General features: G+C 46.2%; 1 protein-coding gene across 2 annotated transcripts in view; it reads left to right on the top strand.

Annotated features, from left to right (window-relative positions):
• The window catches only part of SUZ12 (SUZ12 polycomb repressive complex 2 subunit), a 90,426-nt gene extending 71,959 nt beyond the window's left edge, over positions 1-18,467 (top strand). The window contains exons 11-16 of one of the 2 annotated variants that reach the window (XM_068264412.1): positions 2,648-2,739; positions 5,065-5,208; positions 13,315-13,472; positions 13,598-13,796; positions 16,414-16,493; positions 16,907-18,467. In XM_068264412.1, the coding sequence (XP_068120513.1) occupies positions 2,648-2,739; positions 5,065-5,208; positions 13,315-13,472; positions 13,598-13,796; positions 16,414-16,493; positions 16,907-17,258 (1,025 nt within the window). In that variant the 3' untranslated portion in view covers positions 17,259-18,467. Of the gene's footprint in view, positions 1-2,644; positions 2,740-5,064; positions 5,209-13,314; positions 13,473-13,597; positions 13,797-16,413; positions 16,494-16,906 lie in introns of both variants that reach the window. The other variant, XM_068264413.1, reaches the window with a different exon arrangement.
• The last annotated feature ends 1,047 nt before the right edge of the window (positions 18,468-19,514 follow it).

Genomic DNA, 19,514 nt, shown 5'->3' with positions numbered 1-19,514 from the left:
CCCCCCCCCTCATTGCACAGTTCATACTGCTTCTCTACACATTCCACAGTACATTCTGCTTTTTCCTTCCCTCCCCCCCCCCCCCCCCCCTTCCCATTGTATATGCTGCTTCTCTTGTTTCCACAGTACAGCATATGCTGCCCTTCTCCCCAACTCCTCTCCACAGTACAGTATCTGCTGCTGCTCTTCTCTACAGTACCTGCTGCTCCTCCACTGTACAGCACCTGCTGCTCCTCCCCACACTACAGTACCTGCTGCTCAGCACTACAGTATCTGCTGCTACTCCCCATTTCTCCCTCTCCTCGATATAGTAAATGCTGCTTTTCTCCCCCTTCCTTTTTTATTGCACAGTATGTGCTTCTCCTTTCCCCCCTCCCTTTTTATTGCACAGTATGTGCTTCTCCTCTCCCTCCTCCCTTTTTATTGCACAGTATGTGCCTCTCCTCTCTCCCCCTCCCTTTTTATTGCACAGTATGTGCTTCTCCTCTCCCCCTCCCTTTTTATTGCACAGTATGTGCTTCTCCTCTCCCCCTCCCTTTTTATTGCACAGTATGTGCTTCTCCTTTCCCCCTCCCTTTTTATTGCACAGTATGTGCCTCTCCTCTCCCCCTCCCTTTTTATCGCACAGTATTTGCTGCTCCTTCCCCCCCTCCCTTTTTATCGCACAGTATGTGCTTCTCTCCCCCTCCCTTTTTATTGCACAGTATGTGCCTCTCCTCTCTCCCCCTCCCTTTTTATTGCACAGTATGTGCCTCTCCTCTCTCCCCCTCCCTTTTTATTGCACAGTATGTGCCTCTCCTCTCTCCCCCTCCCTTTTTATTGCACAGTATGTGCTTCTCCTCTCCCCCTCCCTTTTTATTGCACAGTATGTGCTTCTCCTCTCCCCCTCCCTTTTTATTGCACAGTATGTGCTTCTCCTTTCCCCCTCCCTTTTTATTGCACAGTATGTGCCTCTCCTCTCCCCCTCCCTTTTTATCGCACAGTATTTGCTGCTCCTTCCCCCCCTCCCTTTTTATCGCACAGTATGTGCTTCTCTCCCCCTCCCTTTTTATTGCACAGTATGTGCCTCTCCTCTCTCCCCCTCCCTTTTTATTGCACAGTATGTGCCTCTCCTCTCTCCCCCTCCCTTTTTATTGCACAGTATCTGCTTCTCCTCTCCCCCTCCCTTTTTATTGCACAGTATGTGCTTCTCCTCTCCCCCTCCCTTTTTATTGCACAGTATGTGCTGCTCCTCTCCCCCCCTCCCTTTTTATTGCACAGTATGTGCTGCTCCTCTCCCCCCCCCCCTCCCTTTTTATTGCACAGTATGTGCCTCTCCTCTCTCCCCCTCCCTTTTATTGCACAGTATGTGCTTCTCCTCTCCCCCTCCTTTTTATTGCACAGTATGTGCTTCTCCTCTCTCCCCCCTCCCTTTTTATTGCACAGTATGTGCTTCTACTCCCCCCCCCCCCTTTTTATTGCACAGTATGTGCTTCTCCTTCCCCCCCCCCCCCTCCCTGTTTATTGCACAGTATGTGCTTCTCCTTTCTCCCCCCCCCCCTCCGTTTATTGCACAGTATGTGCCTCTCCCCCCCTCCTTTTATTGCACAGTATGTGCTTCTCCTCTCCCCCCCCCTTCCTTTTTATTGCACAGTATGTGCTGCTCCTCCCCCCCCTCCCTTTTTATTGCACAGTATGTGCTTCTCCTCTCCCCCCTCCCTTTTTATTGTACAGCATGTGCTGCTCCCCTCCCTTTTTATTGCACAGTATGTGCTGCTCCTCTCCCCCCTCCCTTTTTATTGCACAGTATGTGCCTCTCCTCCCCCCCTCCCTTTTTATTGCACAGTATGTGCTTCTCCTCCCCCCTCCCTTTTTATTGCACAGTATGTGCTTCTCCTCTCCCCCTCCCTCCCTTTTTATTGCACAGTATGTGCTTCTCCTCTCCCCCCCCCTCCCTTTTTATTGCACAGTATGTGCCTCTCCTCTCCCCCCCCCCTCCCTTTTTATTGCACATTATGTGCTGCTCCTCTCCCCCCTCCCTTTTTATTGCACAGAATGTGACAAGCTGTATATGCAGCTTTTGAATAAAATGGGATATGTTGCTGAAGTATGTGAGTAGCAGCACTGGAACACACACATAGCAGAGAGTAACCTGAGAGCACCTTGGAGTAGAGAAGACATTGTTGCTGTGCTGACTGATCTCAGCATTCATCTTTTCACCTGTCTGTTTGGACTCCTGGAGAAGTTCAAGGCTGCCTCCATCTGTAAGTTCACAAAACATCGTAGAAACCTGAGACTTCAGATAACAGCAGCGATGATGTTTTCTTCTCTTTCTCAGGGCTGCATTGACTCCAGCAGGAGCACTGCCCAAGACACCGTCACCTGTCATTGGCTGGATGGTGACCAGCTCCTTGGAATCTGCGCTGCATGTGGTCTTTTTATTCCTGCATTTAGGCTGTTTTTGTGCTATTTTTGAACTTCTTTATTATGAGTCTTGAGTTTGAGTTGTGAGTTTGTATTGTTGGGAAATGCCAGAGAAGCGAGTGAGGCAGCCAGATTTCCATGAAGTGGTTACTGAAGCAGTATGGATGTTGATTAGGTAATGCCGGTGGCTGCTGTTTAGAATCATTACACAACGGTTTGAGATCTTCCCTGTGCTTTCCAGCAGTGAAGGAGTCCATGTCCTCCGATCTTCCAGCAAAGAAAGACAAGGATGTCTCCGCGGGTGAGCCTCGCCAGAAGCTACGCATATTCTATCAGGTATGGTTGCCTCCAGCATTGCTCTCATCTTACTTTGCTGTATAGGTTGGATAGTCGCCCTGCTGCCCAGTCACTGCTTTTCTTATCTGGCAGTTTTCTTAACCACTTGCCGACCAGTGGATTTCTGAATGATCTGTGCTGCGTGGGCTCTCAAGCCCGCAGCACAGATCAGGTTTTAGCCAGGCCGATCAGACTTACCCCCTTTTTTCCCCACTAGGGGGATGTCCTGCTGGGGGGGTCTGATCGCCGCCGGCTCTCTGCGCTTTGCGGGGGGGGGCTCTTCAAAGCCCCCCTCCGCAGCGTTTTCGGCGCTCCGTCCCCCTCCCTCCCTCTCTGAGCTGCGCAGGACGGATTTCCGTCCTGCGCATTGTAGGATAGGCTTCAGCCTATCAAATTACGGCGATCCCCGGCCAATCAGAGGCCGGGGATCGCCGATCTGCCTTACGGCGCTGCTGCGCCGTATGATGTAAACAGCGGGGATCTCTTCCCCGCGTGTTTACATTTCGCCGGCGAGCCGCGATCGGCGGCTCTCCGGCTGTTCACGGACACAGCCTCCGTGAACGGACCCGGAAAGGCCGCTCGTTCGAGCGGCCGTTTCCATGGAAACCCGCAGACGACCAGTTTACGCCAATCGGCGTTAGCTGGTCGTTAAGAGGTTAAAGGACCACTATCGCACAAAAAATGTTAAAATACATGTAAACTCATACAAACTATAAATAACTTTTTCTCCTGTGTTGCTGTCACTTATTTATTTTATTTATAAAGCGATAAACATATTATGCTGTCACTTGCAGTAGTGAAGAAAATAACAGATTTTTGACTAGTCCATCCCCTCATATGGGGAGGGAGGGGGGGATGGACTAGTCCAAAACCTGTCAGTTCTGTTAGATTCCTACTACTTACTGTAAGTGACAGCAACATAGGAGAAAAGTATTTTATAGCTTATTTTATTCTGAAAAAGTATTTTTATTTGTTTTTAAAGTTTTTATTTTACAATTTTTCGCAATAGTGGTCCTTATTATTCTAATTCTACTAGCTTCATAGTAAGCTCTGCAGCCCAGTCACTGTGATCGGGTGGGGCTGCCTCCAACAATCCTTCAAGTCTCATAGTGCTATATGGGCTGGATAGTAAGCTCAGTTGTCTAGTCACTGCCTGTGTTTTCAGAGACCGCTTCCCCCAGCATTGCTCTTGCTTTTCTAGTGCTGTATGAGGTTGATGGTAAGCTTTGCAGCCCAGTCACTGCCTGATTCATCAGTTATGGCCACCTCCAGCAATTCCTTTTGCCATGCTAGTATTTGGGCCTCGATTCATCATTGTCTTTGAGATAACTTTTTCCAGTTTGTTAAATTTCCGAATTCGAAGTTTATCAATTTCTAGTTGTATTCATCAAGGTTTTTCCGCATTCGGTGTGAATCCGATACAATATCGATAATTCGGTAACCATTCGGTAATGTGTCGATATTTCCATTTTACAGAGGTAATTTAACACAAGGCCATAAGATTCCCATGGAATTGTGGGTAAAAGGCAGTCCTTTGAACACTACGTAGCAACATTTTGAATAGGGCTTAACACCTGCACCAGGATTCTGGAAGTGGCTTGAGACAATCCCACAATTTCACCAGCGGCTTAATAGGAGCCTTTTCTAAAAAAATAAATAAATATATATATATATATATATATATATATATATATATATATATATATATATATATATATATATATATATATATATATATATATATATATATATATATATATATATATATATATATATATTGCAGCTAGCAAATTAGTTAACCCTGGCACTGCCTGTGTTCTCTTACAAGATGATTCTTGAGAAATGCAGATGTCCTGTTATAGCAAATAAATCTATTCTCTTGCAAATTGATATGGTTCTAGACCTTATTCTTGCCCTTCTGCGCCTTTGAATCACTCTAAGGCTGATACATGACCACTTCAAATGGCTCCATCTTCTCTGTCAGCAATGATGTGACAGGAATACCGACAGAGCAGTGAAGGAGATAACTAATCCTAAATGTAACGCTAAACCACGCCCACTTTCATTTTCATGAATTGCACCTTTCTTCCGTTTTAACGCATCACTAACGAATGATTACCGAATTATTACCGAATGCTCACTAACAGTTGTAGATAAATTTGATGAATCCTGAAATCAACTTAACGAATTCGGTATTTTACCGAACTGTCGTTAACCAATTCGATAAGTCTTGATGAATCGAGTCCTTGGTCTGCTCTTTCTGTGTTCTCTGCTCTCTTGCGGCAACTCGTTGAATGTTTTTTGCTCTGTTTTTGTGTCGTCCAGTTTTTGTACAACAATAACACTCGGCAGCAGACGGAGGCCAGAGACGACCTGCACTGTCCATGGTGCACGCTCAACTGCCGCAAACTCTACAGTTTACTGAAGCACCTTAAGCTGTGTCACAGCCGATTCATCTTCAATTATGTGGTAAGGATTACTGCTCACTTCCTCTCCATTTCCAGAAACTACCAGTACAGGATATGAGGTGGTGCTTTATCTGGAGGCTACATTACCAGTACAGGATGTATAGGAGGTGCTGCTTTATCCAGAGGCTACATACAGTACAGGATGTATAGGAAGTGGTGCTATATCCAGAGGCTACATACAGTACAGGATGTATAGGAAGTGGTGCTATATCTGGAGGCTACATACCAGTACAGGATGTATAGGAGGTGGTGCTATATCCAGAGGCTACATACCGGTGCAGGATGTATAGGAGGTGGTGCTATATCCAGAGGCTACATACCGGTGCAGGATGTATAGGAGGTGGTGCTATATCCAGAGGCTACATACCAGTACAGGATGTATAGGAAGTGGTGCTATATCCAGAGGCTACATACCAGTACAGGATGTATAGGAGGTGGTGCTATATCCAGAGGCTACATACAGTACAGGATGTATAGGAAGTGGTGCTATATCCAGAGGCTACATACCGGTGCAGGATGTATAGGAGGTGGTGCTATATCCAGAGGCTACATACAGTACAGGATGTATAGGAAGTGGTGCTATATCCAGAGGCTAATACCAGTACAGGATGTATAGGAGGTGGTGCTTTCTCCAGAGGCTACATACCAGTACAGGATGTATAGGAGGGGGTGCTATATCCAGAGGCTACATACCAGTACAGGATGTATAGGAGGTGGTGCTTTCTCCAGAGGCTACATACCAGTACAGGATGTATAGGAGGTGGTGCTTTCTCCAGAGGCTACGTACCGGTACAGGATGTATAGGAAGTGGTGCTTAATCCAGAGGCTACATACTGGTACAGGATGTATAGGGGGTAGTGCTATATCCAGAGGCTACATACCAGTACAGGATGTATAGGAAGTGGTGCTATATCCAGAGGCTACATACCAGTACAGGATGTATAGGAGGGGGTGCTATATCCAGAGGCTACATACCAGTACAGGATGTATAGGAGGGGGTGCTATATCCAGAGGCTACATACTGGTACAGGATGTATAGGAGGTGGTGCTTTCTCCAGAGGCTACATACCAGTACAGGATGTATAGGAGGTGGTGCTTTCTCCAGAGGCTACATACAGTACAGGATGTATAGGAAGTGGTGCTTAATCCAGAGGCTACATACTGGTACAGGATGTATAGGAGGGGGTGCTATATCCAGAGGCTACATACCAGTACAGGATGTATAGGAGGGGGTGCTATATCCAGAGGCTACATACCAGTACAGGATGTATAGGAAGTGGTGCTATATCTGGAGGCTACATACCAGTACAGGATGTATAGGAGGTGGCGCTTTATCCGGAGGCTACATACCGGTACAGGATGTATAGGAGGTGGTGCTATATCCAGGGCCTACGTACCGGTACAGGATGTATAGGAGGTGGTGCTATATCCAGGGCCTACGTACCGGTACAGGATGTATAGGAGGTGGTGCTTTATCCAGAGGCTACATACCAGTACAGGATGTATAGGAGGGGGTGCTATATCCAGAGGCTACATACCAGTACAGGATGTATAGGAGGTGGTGCTATATCCAGAGGCTACATACCAGTACAGGATGTATAGGAAGTGGTGCTATATCTGGAGGCTACATACCAGTACAGGATGTATAGGAGGTGGCGCTTTATCCGGAGGCTACATACCGGTACAGGATGTATAGGAGGTGGTGCTATATCCAGAGGCTACATACCGGTACAGGATGTATAGGAGGTGGTGCTATATCCAGGGCCTACATACCGGTACAGGATGTATAGGAGGTGGTGCTATATCCAGAGGCTACGTACCGGTACAGGATGTATAGGAGGGGGTGCTATATCCAGAGGCTACGTACCGGTACAGGATGTATAGGAGGTGGTGCTATATCCAGAGGCTACATACCGGTACAGGATGTATAGGAAGTGGTGCTATATCCGGAGGCTACATACCGGTACAGGATGTATAGGAAGTGGTGCTATATCCAGATGCTACATACCAGTACAGGATGTATAGGAAGTGGTGCTTTATCCAGAGGCTACATACCGGTACAGGAGGTATAGGAGGTGGTGCTATATCCGGAGGCTACATACCGATACAGGATGTATAGGAAGTGGTGCTATATCCGGAGGCTACATACCAGTACAGGATGTATAGGAGGTGGTGCTATATCTGGAGGCTACATACCAGTACAGGATGTATAGGCGGTGGTGCTTTTTCCAGAGGCTACATACTGGTACAGGATGTATAGGAGGTGGTGCTTTATCCAGAGGCTACATACCGGTACAGGATGTATAGGAGGTGGTGCTATATCCAGAGGCTACATACTGGTACAGGATGTATAGGAGGTGGTGCTTTCTCCAGAGGCTACATACCAGTACAGGAGGTATAGGAGGTGGTGCTTTATCCAAAGGCTACATACCGGTACAGGATGTATAGGAGGTGGTGCTATATCCAGAGGCTACATACTGGTACAGGATGTATAGGAGGTGGTGCTTTCTCCAGAGGCTACATACCAGTACAGGATGTATAGGAGGTGGTGCTTTCTCCAGAGGCTACATACAGTACAGGATGTATAGGAAGTGGTGCTTAATCCAGAGGCTACATACTGGTACAGGATGTATAGGAGGTGGTGCTATATCCAGAGGCTACATACCGGTACAGGATGTATAGGAAGTGGTGCTATATCCAGAGGCTACATACCAGTACAGGATGTATAGGAGGTGGTGCTATATCCAGAGGCTACATACCAGTACAGGAGGTATAGGAAGTGGTGCTATATCCAGAGGCTACATACCAGTACAGGAGGTATAGGAGGTGGTGCTTTATCCAGAGGCTAATACCGGTACAGGATGTATAGGAAGTGGTGCTTAATCCAGAGGCTACATACTGGTACAGGATGTATAGGAGGTGGTGCTATATCCAGAGGCTACATACAGTACAGGATGTATAGGAAGTGGTGCTATATCCAGAGGCTACATACCGGTGCAGGATGTATAGGAGGTGGTGCTATATCCAGAGGCTACATACCAGTGCAGGAGGTATAGGAAGTGGTGCTATATCCAGAGGCTACATACCAGTACAGGAGGTATAGGAGGTGGTGCTTTATCCAGAGGCTACATACCAGTACAGGATGTATAGGAAGTGGTGCTATATCCAGAGGCTACATACCGGTACAGGATGTATAGGTGGTGCTATATCCAGAGGCTACATACCGGTACAGGATGTATAGGAGGTGGTGCTATATCCAGAGGCTACATACCGGTACAGGATGTATAGGAGGTGCTGCTTAATCCAGAGGCTACATACCGGTGCAGGATGTAAAGGATGTATAGGAGGTGGTGCTTTTTCCAGAGGCTACATACCAGTACAGGATGTGTATAGGAGGTGGTGCTATATCCGGAGGCTACATACCGATACAGGATGTATAGGCGGTGGTGCTTTCTCCAGAGGCTACATACCAGTACAGGATGTATAGGAGGTGGTGCTATATCCAGAGGCTACATACAGTACAGGATGTATAGGAGGTGGTGCTTTATCCAGAGGCTACATACCAGTACAGGATGTACAGGAGGAGGTGCTATATCCAGAGGCTACATACCGGTACAGGATGTATAGGAGGTGGTGCTATATCCAGAGGCTACATACCAGTACAGGATGTATAGGAGGGGGTGCTATATCCAGATGTTACATACCAGTACAGGATGTATAGGAGGTGGTGCTTTATCCAGAGGCTACATACCAGTACAGGATGTATAGGAGGTGGTGCTTTCTCCAGAGGCTACATACCAGTACAGGATGTGTATAGGAGGTGGTGCTATATCCGGAGGCTACATACCGATACAGGATGTATAGGCGGTGGTGCTTTCTCCAGAGGCTACATACCAGTACAGGATGTATAGGAGGTGGTGCTATATCCAGAGGCTACATACAGTACAGGATGTATAGGAGGTGGTGCTTTATCCAGAGGCTACATACCAGTACAGGATGTACAGGAGGAGGTGCTATATCCAGAGGCTACATACCGGTACAGGATGTATCGGAGGTGGTGCTATATCCAGAGGCTACGTACCGGTACAGGATGTATAGGAGGTGGTGCTATATCCAGGGCCTACATACCGGTACAGGATGTATAGGAGGGGGTGCTATATCCTGAGGCTACGTACCGGTACAGGATGTATAAGAGGGGGTGCTATATCCAGAGGCTACATACCGGTACAGGATGTATAGGAGGTGGTGCTATATCCAGAGGCTACATACCGGTACAGGATGTATAGGAGGTGGTGCTTTTTCCAGAGGCTACATACCGGTACAGGATGTATAGGAGGTGGTGCTATATCCAGAGGCTACATACCGGTACAGGATGTATAGGAGGTGGTGCTATATCCAGAGGCTACATACCGGTACAGGATGTATAGAAGGTGGTGCGTTATCCAGAGGCTACATACCGGTACAGGATGTACAGGAGGTGGTGCTATATCCAGAGGCTACATACCGGTACAGGATGTATAGGAGGTGGTGCTTTACCCAGAGGCTACATACCAGTACAGGAGGTATAGGAGGTGGTGCTTTATCCAGAGGCTACATACCGGTACAGGATGTATAGGAGGTGGTGCTATATCCAGATGTTACACACCAGTACAGGAGGTATAGGAGGTGGTGCTTTATCCAGATGTTACACACCAGTACGGGATGTATAGGAGGTGGTGCTTTACCCAGAGGCTGCATACCAGTACAGGATGTATAGGGGGTAGTGCTATATCCAGAGGCTACATACCGGTACAGGATGTATAGGAGGTGGTGCTATATCCAAAAGCTACATACCGGTACAGGATGTATAGGAGGTGGTGCTATATCCAGAGGCTACATACCGGTACAGGATGTATAGGAGGTGGTGCTATATCCAGAGGCTACATACCGGTACAGGATGTATAGGAGGTGGTGCTATATCCAGAGGCTACATACTGGTACAGGATGTATAGGGGGTAGTGCTATATCCAGAGGCTACATACCAGTACAGGATGTATAGGAGGTGGTGCTTTCTCCAGAGGCTACATACTGGTACAGGATGTATAGGAGGTGGTGCTATATCCAGATGTTACATACCAGTACAGGATGTATAGGAAGTGGTGCTATATCCAGAGGCTACGTACCGGTACAGGATTTATAGGAGGTGGTGCTATATCCAGAGGCTACATACCGGTACAGGATGTATAGGAGGTGGTGCTATATCCAGAGGCTACATACCGGTACAGGATGTATAGGAGGTGGTGCTATATCCAGAGGCTACATACCGGTACAGGATGTATAGGAGGTGGTGCTTTACCCAGAGGCTGCATACCAGTACAGGAGGTATAGGAGGTGGTGCTATATCCAGAGGCTACATACCGGTACAGGATGTACAGGTGGTGCTACATACCGGTACAGGAGGTATAGGAGGTGGTGCTATATCCAGAGGCTACATACCAGTACAGGAGGTATAGGAGGTGGTGCTATATCCAGAGGCTGCATACTTGTACAGGAGGAGGTGCTTTATCCAGAGGCTACATACCAGTACAGGATGTATAGGAGGTGGTGCTTTACCCAGAGGCTGCATACCAGTATACGAGGTGGTACTACATTGGTGCCTAGATCATGTAACTTGTAGAGAGGACCTGAACTGCCATGTATCCTAATGAGACAAGTGTGTAATGAGACCAGCGTTATGTAAACGAGCGAGAAAACCTGTTCCCTTTTTCTTATTGCTGATGTAATGGTTAATAACCCAGTGCTGCAAATCCTATTCTCTGCAGTAATAGTATTTATAAAGCGCTGAGAAGCGAAAGCTGCAGGGCTTTACAAAGTATATAGTCTCCTCACAGCCAGTCCCTCAGAGGAGCTCACAATCTAATCCCTACTATCGTCATATGTCCATTAAAGTCTAGGGGCAAGCCAATGAACTCATCAGTATGGTTTTTGGGATGTGGGAGGAGACATGAGAGCCTGAATAAGAACCTTGGAGAGTGCTATTCTACAAGTGTGTGGTTGTAGCAAACACTCCTGACAGCTAGGGCATATTAACTTTAGGTCAGAGTTTCTCTGTATGGGGGCTGAATTGAGCTAAAACAGCAAAGGATGCCAGTGAGACAGTTGTAATCTCTAGACCTGTAGTTCTAATACTGGAAAACAAAGACTATGGGATTGCAGGAATAGCCTGTTTGAGATTAGTTCAATATATCCAATCGTTTTCTCATTAATGTCTTTTCATGCTGCTAGTTATTAGCCAGTACGTTTAGTGACCTGGGGACCTGATTCTGAGTTTCCTTTGCATTGACAATCTCCCCCCCCCCCCCCCCTTTCCAGTGCAGGAGCCTGTGGACCAAAAAGGAGGGTCTAAGTGTCAAATATTTAACATTGCATTCTTTCTTTTTCATTCATTTCTCTCCTATGATTTTCTTTTTTTAGTTAAGGTGTCATAAAATGATGATAGAAATTATGTATAATTGATTTTATTAGCTGGGAAATTACTCTACTCTGAAAAGTTCTCATGCTGCAAATGACTCAGAAGCGTAGCTGAAATATTTTGGCAAGTAAGAATATTACCTCATACGGATCACCTAGTAGGATTCATAGATACAAAGTGAAAGGGAAAGCTAAACTCCAACCCCAGGAGATGCCATTCTGGAGGCGGGATTTAGCTGAAGAAAACACATGTATGTTAATCAGCAGGTGGAGTTAGTCTTTCCTAGCAATATAAAGATGAGGTCTAGAGGACAGAATGCTGTACCCTGCTATGCTATACAGCTTCTAGATACGGGTATGTATGCATCATTTTTGGTGGTCGATAGAGGAAGTTGGTAACAGGTGTTTTAGCAATTGGGATCCTGATCATATCCTTCTTATAACTTAATTTTTGTATATACTTTGTCTATTATAAGAGACTGATCTCTAAATTTAATGCATCCTTATCTGCGTGTTCTATTCATTTCAAACTTGGGTATGCAGAAAGCAAATTCATATATAGAAGGTTTCAGTGGTTTATAACCCAGGTTATAACTTTAGCAGTAGTAACGCTAAAAGGCAGTATTATCAGTCACATGATCAAGGCAGTAGCACCTCATGCCAGCTCCTATACATTATGTAGGATTACTAACCTATAGGAAGGGCAGCTCCTATTTCATTAACCTATATAATCCTGTGACCCAAAGCACTTGCCTCTTATATCGGCAGTCTCTCCACCATTCTCAGAAATCAGTGTATATGAGGAGGTGCCGTAGTCCGGGGCCTTGATCATGTGACTGACTGCTGCTGTTCATTAACCTGCATAAGGCCACGTTCACGTCATGAGACGCCGATGGCCGTGCGTTCGGAACGCAACGGGTATGAACGCACGCCATCTGCGTTCCTATACGTTGCGTGGCTGATCCCATTAAATGCGTGCAACATGCGTTCCCGGACTGCAATGGTCCGGAACGCATGCAGTGTGAACATTAGGGCCCGTTCAGACTACAAAATGCGGACCGCAACGCATGCGGACCGCAACGCGTACGAACGCACGCATGTCCGCGTTCGTATGCGTTGCGTGGCTGATCCCATCACTGAAAAGTGAATGGGACAGCCGCGCGTTTTTGTAAAATCTGCGTGCAGCATGCGTTCCCGGACCGCATTGGTCCGGAACGCATGCTGTGTGAACATCAGACATTGCACTCTATGCAATGTCTGATGTCGTGCGTTTTGGCCACCTGCACGCGTTTCCAAAACGCGGCTGGAAACGCGTGCAGTGTGAACGGGCCCTAAGACAGTGCACTGTCTGATGTCGTGCGTGTCTGCCTCCTGCACACGTTGCCGAAATCCGGACGGCAACACGTGCAGTGTGAACGGGGCCTAATCCTGTGGCCCACGTATCTGTCCTGGGAGCCTACTCTATTATCAGCCTCCCCTCCAGTCATTGATATCAGTGTATATGAAGAGATGCTATAGTCTGGGGCCCAGATCATGTGACTGATAATACAGCCTATTGCTTGGTGTACTCCTGTGACCGTAGTACCTGTTATGTGACAAATCTGGCCTATTCTGTTAATACTTTGGAGGACTGATGTACTTTGTCTTCCTCACACAGTATCACCCCAAAGGAGCCCGCATTGATGTGTCCATCAATGAGTGTTACGATGGCTCCTATGCCGGGAATCCTCAGGATATTCATCGACAGCCCGGATTTGCCTTTAGTCGGAATGGACCTGTGAAAAGGACCCCTATAACCCACATCCTGGTGTGTAGGTAGGTAGAAGGTTAACCTGGACAACAAATTCTTTGTGACCCCTTTCCATATCTAGATGCGGAGTCCTTTTTTATGCATGACTGCCTTATTTGGCCCATGTTTCATAAACCTGATCTCATTGCAGGCCGAAGCGCACTAAAGCCAGCATGTCGGAGTTCTACGAGTCTGAAGATGGAGAGGTGGAACAGCAGAGGACATACAGCAGCGGCCACAACAGACTGTACTTCCACAGCGATTCATGCCTTCCTCTCCGTCCCCAGGAGATGGAAGTGGACAGTGAGGATGAGAAAGACCCTGAATGGCTGAGAGAGAAAACAATCACAGTAAGTCAGGGGTCTGGTCAGCTGGTAGCAGCTGTGCGTTGCTAGCACAGAGCTGTTTTTTACTCTGCCATGTCTTTGATGAGTGACAGATTTGTCTCCTGATGAACACAGAAGTCATTGGCTTGGCTATCTCTGTCCATACATACCAATGAGGTCCATTATTATTGTTTTTGGTACTTATATAGAGCAGACATCTAACACAGCGCTGTACAGAATTCTCTATGTAACTCAGTGCTGATCTTCACCCAGTTTTGTTATTGAGACACCTGTGAAAGAATGGATTAACCACTTCACCACTGAGGGGTTTTACCCCCTGACCACCAGAGCAATTTTCACCTTTCAGCGCTCCTTCCATTCATTCGTCTATAACTTTATTATTACTTATCCCAATGAAATGAACTATATCTTGTTTTTTTCGCCACCAATTAGGCTTTCTTTAGGTAGGACATTATGCCAAGAATTATTTTATTCTAAATGTGTTTTAATGGGGAAATAGGAAAAAATGTGGGAAAAAATTATTATTTTTCAGTTTTCGGCCATTATAGTTTTTAAATAAAGCATGCTACTGTAATTAAAACCCATGAAATGTATTAACCCATTTGTCCCGGTTATAAAACCATTTAAATTATGTCCCTATCACAATGTTTGGCGACAATATTTTATTTGGAAATAAAGGTGCATTTTTTTCAGTTTTGCATCCATCCCTAATTACAAGCCCGCAGTTTATAAAGTAACAGTGTTATACCCTCTTGACATAAATATTTAAAAAGTTCAGTCCCTAAGCTAACTATTTGTTTTGTTTTTTTTTTATTGTATTTTTTTTTAATTACAAAAAAAAATAAAAATTGGGGAGTGTGGGAGGTAATGAGTTAATTTATTGTGTAAATGTAATGTTTGAATATGTAAAATGCTTTTAGGGTGTAGTTTACTATTTGGCCACAAGATGGCCACAGAGTGTTGGTTTACATGCGACCTGTAAGTGTCCGGAAGGACGCTTACAGGAAGCAGTAGGAGGCTGGGAGACTCACAATGATCTCGCTGTTTCTGAAAGAAGCAGCAGATCATTGCGGGGGCTAGATCAACGAACGGGAATGGATTTTCCCGTTCATTGATCTCCGGGCGAGCGGGCGGCGGCGTGCACGAGCGGTGGGTGCGAGAGCGCGGACAGCGGCGGTAGCGCGGAAGGTACGGATTTCTCCGTCCCTGGTTTTTTAGGGGGGAAAAAAGGGGCGGAGAAATTCGTACCGCTGGGGGTAAAGTGGTTAATATGCCTGGACCTGTATTATAATATTGTATTTATAAAGCACCAACATATTATGCAGCACTGAAAAATAGGTAAGGGAGAAGGGCAACAAGACCAGACTACATATTCAAGTCCATCTGTAAAAAGGATACCCGATGATGTGCGTGATCAAGCCTGACACACTAGGGCGGTGGACCCTGCCAGAGGCTTACAATATAAAGAGTGGACAGGGACACTGTAGGTATGGGTTCCATAAATGCTCAGCAGAGCGGGTTGTGGCATTGGTTTTGAGGGCTTGTTTGAAGGTGTTGAAGCATGGGGCAAGCCTGATGGGTGGTGGAAGGGTGTTCCAAAGAGTGGAAGCAGCTCTTCAGAAGCCGTGCAGTCCGGAGCAGTGCTTTTAGGCGCTGCTAGATTTGGGCGCAGCCAGCGCCGCCATAGACTATAATGGGAGTCAGTGAGTAACGTTGGCGCTGTCAGAGGACAGGGCCGAGGTTGCTTAAAAATCACAATAATTCTGTCTCCAGCAATGGCCGGAAGCCGAATTATTTCATTCCCCTGCTATCCATGGCGGCCTGGAGGGGGGATAGTAATTAAACCGGTCGGGACTTGTGCAGAAGCAGGATCGGCCAAATAACAGCTGTATCCTGCGCCCAAGTCTACTGGCGCCGATTTTAAATGTACTCGAGCAGTCTCGCATGGGAGAGGCCCAGTGTGGTCAGATGCAGGTCGTTGGAGGATCATAGAGGGTGGCTGGGTGTGTCTGTGGACTAGTTCAGAGTTGTAGGTCAGGCAAGTCTCCTGGACTAATAGGCCAGGCACCGAATGTTGTAGCTGATCCTAGAACGGATAGGAAACCAGCAGAGATTTGCAGATTGGAGACCTGGGGGCGGAACAATGGGAAGAACGGATGTGTGGCTGCTGCTTTCATGACAGATTGTAGGGGGGGGGGGAGAGATTTGGTTCAATGGGAGGCCAGACAGTAAAAATTAAGTTTTCCTATTTAAAAAAATTCTTCTGAAGTGAGATGTAGTGGTTTTTTTTTTTTGTTTTTTTTTTTAAACAATATTTTAACTAATTATTACATGTGTAAAATCTGACTAATCCAGTACAGATTACCAGTAATCTTGGCTGTCTAGCACTGACTGGCAAGTGATAGGTTGTCTAGCACTGACTGGCAAGTGATAGGTGTAGTGGTGCTTGTTATCAGTCGGTAGGCACCCTTTTGTGTTATACATTTGGAATCGGACGCTGAGCTGTGTTCCCATGGCTTGGTGAGCTGTGTAACTGTGCGGTATGGTAAACTGTGTGCGTGCGTGTGTAAACCTGCATGGTCATTTGCCCATTGCTTCACCTCTCCTCTCTCCTCTGCAGCAAATTGAAGAGTTCTCTGACGTCAATGAAGGGGAAAAAGAGGTGATGAAGATGTGGAACCTTCATGTTATGAAACACGGGTGAGCTGAACTTGGAAGGATGCTGTCCCAGCATTAATATGTCTCGGGTCTTCATATATTCTGTATGTCTCATCCTGATGGACAAGTTCTTTATAGAGATGGCCCATCCTGGAGAACTCATGGAGAAGCACATGATCAGTTTGATCAGCTGATACATTTCTAAGCCTCTGATTTGCTGTGATGACTTCCTGGTTTAACACCTGATCATGACCAGCAAATCAGAGCCTTACAAATCTTATCAGCTGATCAAACTGATCATGTGCTTCTCCATGAGTTCTCCAAGGCTGGGCCATCCCTAGTTCTTTATTTTGGGGGGAGGGGGAGTGGCAGCTGTATGGCATGTGGATAAACCTTGCCTAATTCTATTCCAGTAGTCGAGCCTGCAGGACTAACTCCATTTTTTTTTCTCGCAGGTTCATTGCTGACAATCAGATGAATCACGCTTGTATGCTCTTCGTGGACAATTTTGGACCCAGAATAATCGATAAAAACCTCTGCCGTAACTTTATGCTCCACCTGGTCAGTATGCATGACTTTAACCTGATCAACATAACCACCATAGACAAAGCTGTGGGCAGACTGCGAGCTATTCAGTATAAGATGGAAAAAGGGGAGTCTCCCCCCTCCGTAATGGAGGAGCCTGCAGAGGAGCCACCTCAGCACACAGCCGCCAATGGTTTCAGCGAGACAAACGGCAGAGAGAAAGCTTTAGAGAATGAGAGCGCGTCGGGGGTTCCAAAGCAGAGCAAGAAACAGCGTTTGTAGGGAGCCGACTCCAAGCGTGACCTGAACTGTGGCTAAACGGAGCTTCCACCGCAGGAGCCCGGACTTGTGCGAGGGCCCCTGCACAGCAATACGTTGTGAACCTTTGTACACAGTCTCCATCCAAACTCTGGACGTGATCTCTTCCCCGACCGCTGCCTTGGCAGTATCTCACTTGATACGCAACTTTTTTTTTTTTTGTTTTTACTTTTTTTTTTTCCTGTTTTTTCCTCCAAAACAACTTCAGTTGTTGCTTCCAGAACTGACTGTTATTTTTAGACTTTTATAATGAGATTGGGATTCATAAGCAACCCCTCAATTTACCTGCATTGAATTAGATTCCTGGGCCAGTGAAATGAAGTTGGGCCCCTCGCTATGTCATTGTGGATAGCGACAGGAATTTCTGGGTGCTCAGAACACACTTGTTCTGTGTATTCCGTTTCGGCAAGATAGGAGAGTGTTTAAACCTTAATCAAATGAAGGTTGATTACCAGAAAGCACTGTACCGTGGCGGTTGAGACGTTGGACTGCTTTCTGGCTATGCCGTGGGATGCATCCTGCCTGTGTGGCTGGTGTGGACTGCAGCTGTGCTGGAAAAGACCACGTTATCACCCCATATTCACTCTGATCATGAAATTGAATTGTCTGGACTGTTTTTCTTGTCACAGAAAGCATTGTTGTCAGATGATCTTGGATACTTTTTATTACTGCATTTCATAGTCTTTTATTTATACAGAATTGATGCTGCTTGAAGTACTGGTATTATTTTCACCCACCACCTTTTTATATTGTTTTGGAAACTTTGTACTTGTGACTCCAGAAGTTTATACGAGTGTACATATACAGCGACCGAGCTGGTGGTGAAGATGTATGTTACTTGTGATGCTATTTATCGACTCTTGTGGATGTCCTGCTCCTGATATCTGTGTAATAAATAGGAAGGAGGTTTTTCCCGACTTCTGGAGGCATTTTCCTGATTGTGCTTCACCTCTCTATAGAAAACATTGACATTTTGCTTTAAGCCCTCATCTCCCGGTCCCCCGGCGAGCGTCTGCACATATGTAAAGACATAGGCTCCTGTAGGTAGACGTTTAGCAAGCTTTCAGATGGCATTGTTTGCACAAGGTATGGTGATGGCCCCGCCTTCCCTTTACATAGTCTATTCCTGTGTCCACTTAACTTTTGTCAATTTCTAATAAACTATCAAATGGCTCTTGTGTCCTGTGTGTGTCTCAGGGTGTGGCTGATGTTTCACAAACTGAGGTGATGTGTGGCTGATGTCTAATGTATTGTTTGCAACTTGGGAGTGTGGCCATTTCCACTGCACTGGATAGAGGAGACAGATTCCCACATAATGGAGCTATGATGTGACTACCACCCAGTGGACTGGAGGTGTATGTGCGAGGGAGACTCCTCTCTCACAGACTGGGGGGTTGTTTATAACCGGTTATAAATGAAGACCCATACTATGATGGTGTGTGTATAACTGGCTGTGAGCAATATTCCACACACTTTGTGGGAAATATATAACAGGCCAGGCGCATTACTGTGAATTATGTTCCACGCTATGGCTATCATTCATAAAGCATTTCCGCATGCGGAAATGCTTAAAACAGCTGACTTTACCGAACACTTAGCAAATTCTGCATTCATAAAGGCTCTTTCCGCATGAAAAGCTGACTTTACCGAGCAGAGCGATAAATCACTGCCTTGTGCGGTGATTATCGTAAAAAATGTAACAAAAAGTTAATTCATAAAGATCACCGCAAGTGGTGTGAGGTCGGGAAGTACCGCTCCCTTGCATGTGGCGATAACAATAGTAAGTGAATGGAGACACACAGACCTCCCAGGCAACTGCAGCAGAGCGGAACACGGAGAAATGTATCAACTCCGCAGCTTCCTGTGCTTCCGCAAGCCTACCGCCAGCCTAGTTCGGGGAATCTCCGCACTGCTACCGCAACTGGATACATTTTTATGAATGAGCAGCCAGAAGTCTAAAATACCGACAGCTGTATTTTCTCGCATGGATTTACTTTACCGACAACACTTTTATGAATGATAGCCATTGTGGGAATACTGGAGGCATGCATGCACATTGGATTGATGCTGCTGTGTAGTTGTAGGAGGTGTTTGATTCTGCAGCAGGGTGATTTGGGCAATTCAGGATATAACTATATGCCCTGCCACTGTGGGCGTTAAAGCGGATCCGAGATGAAAAACTAACTAGTAACTTGTCTATATATCTTATCTAAAGTTTAG

The sequence above is a fragment of the Hyperolius riggenbachi genome, chromosome 12, assembly GCF_040937935.1.
Source record: "Hyperolius riggenbachi isolate aHypRig1 chromosome 12, aHypRig1.pri, whole genome shotgun sequence".
Lineage (NCBI taxonomy): Eukaryota > Metazoa > Chordata > Amphibia > Anura > Hyperoliidae > Hyperolius > Hyperolius riggenbachi.
Note: the sequence above shows the minus strand (reverse complement) of the source record. Positions and strands in the feature narration are given on the sequence as shown.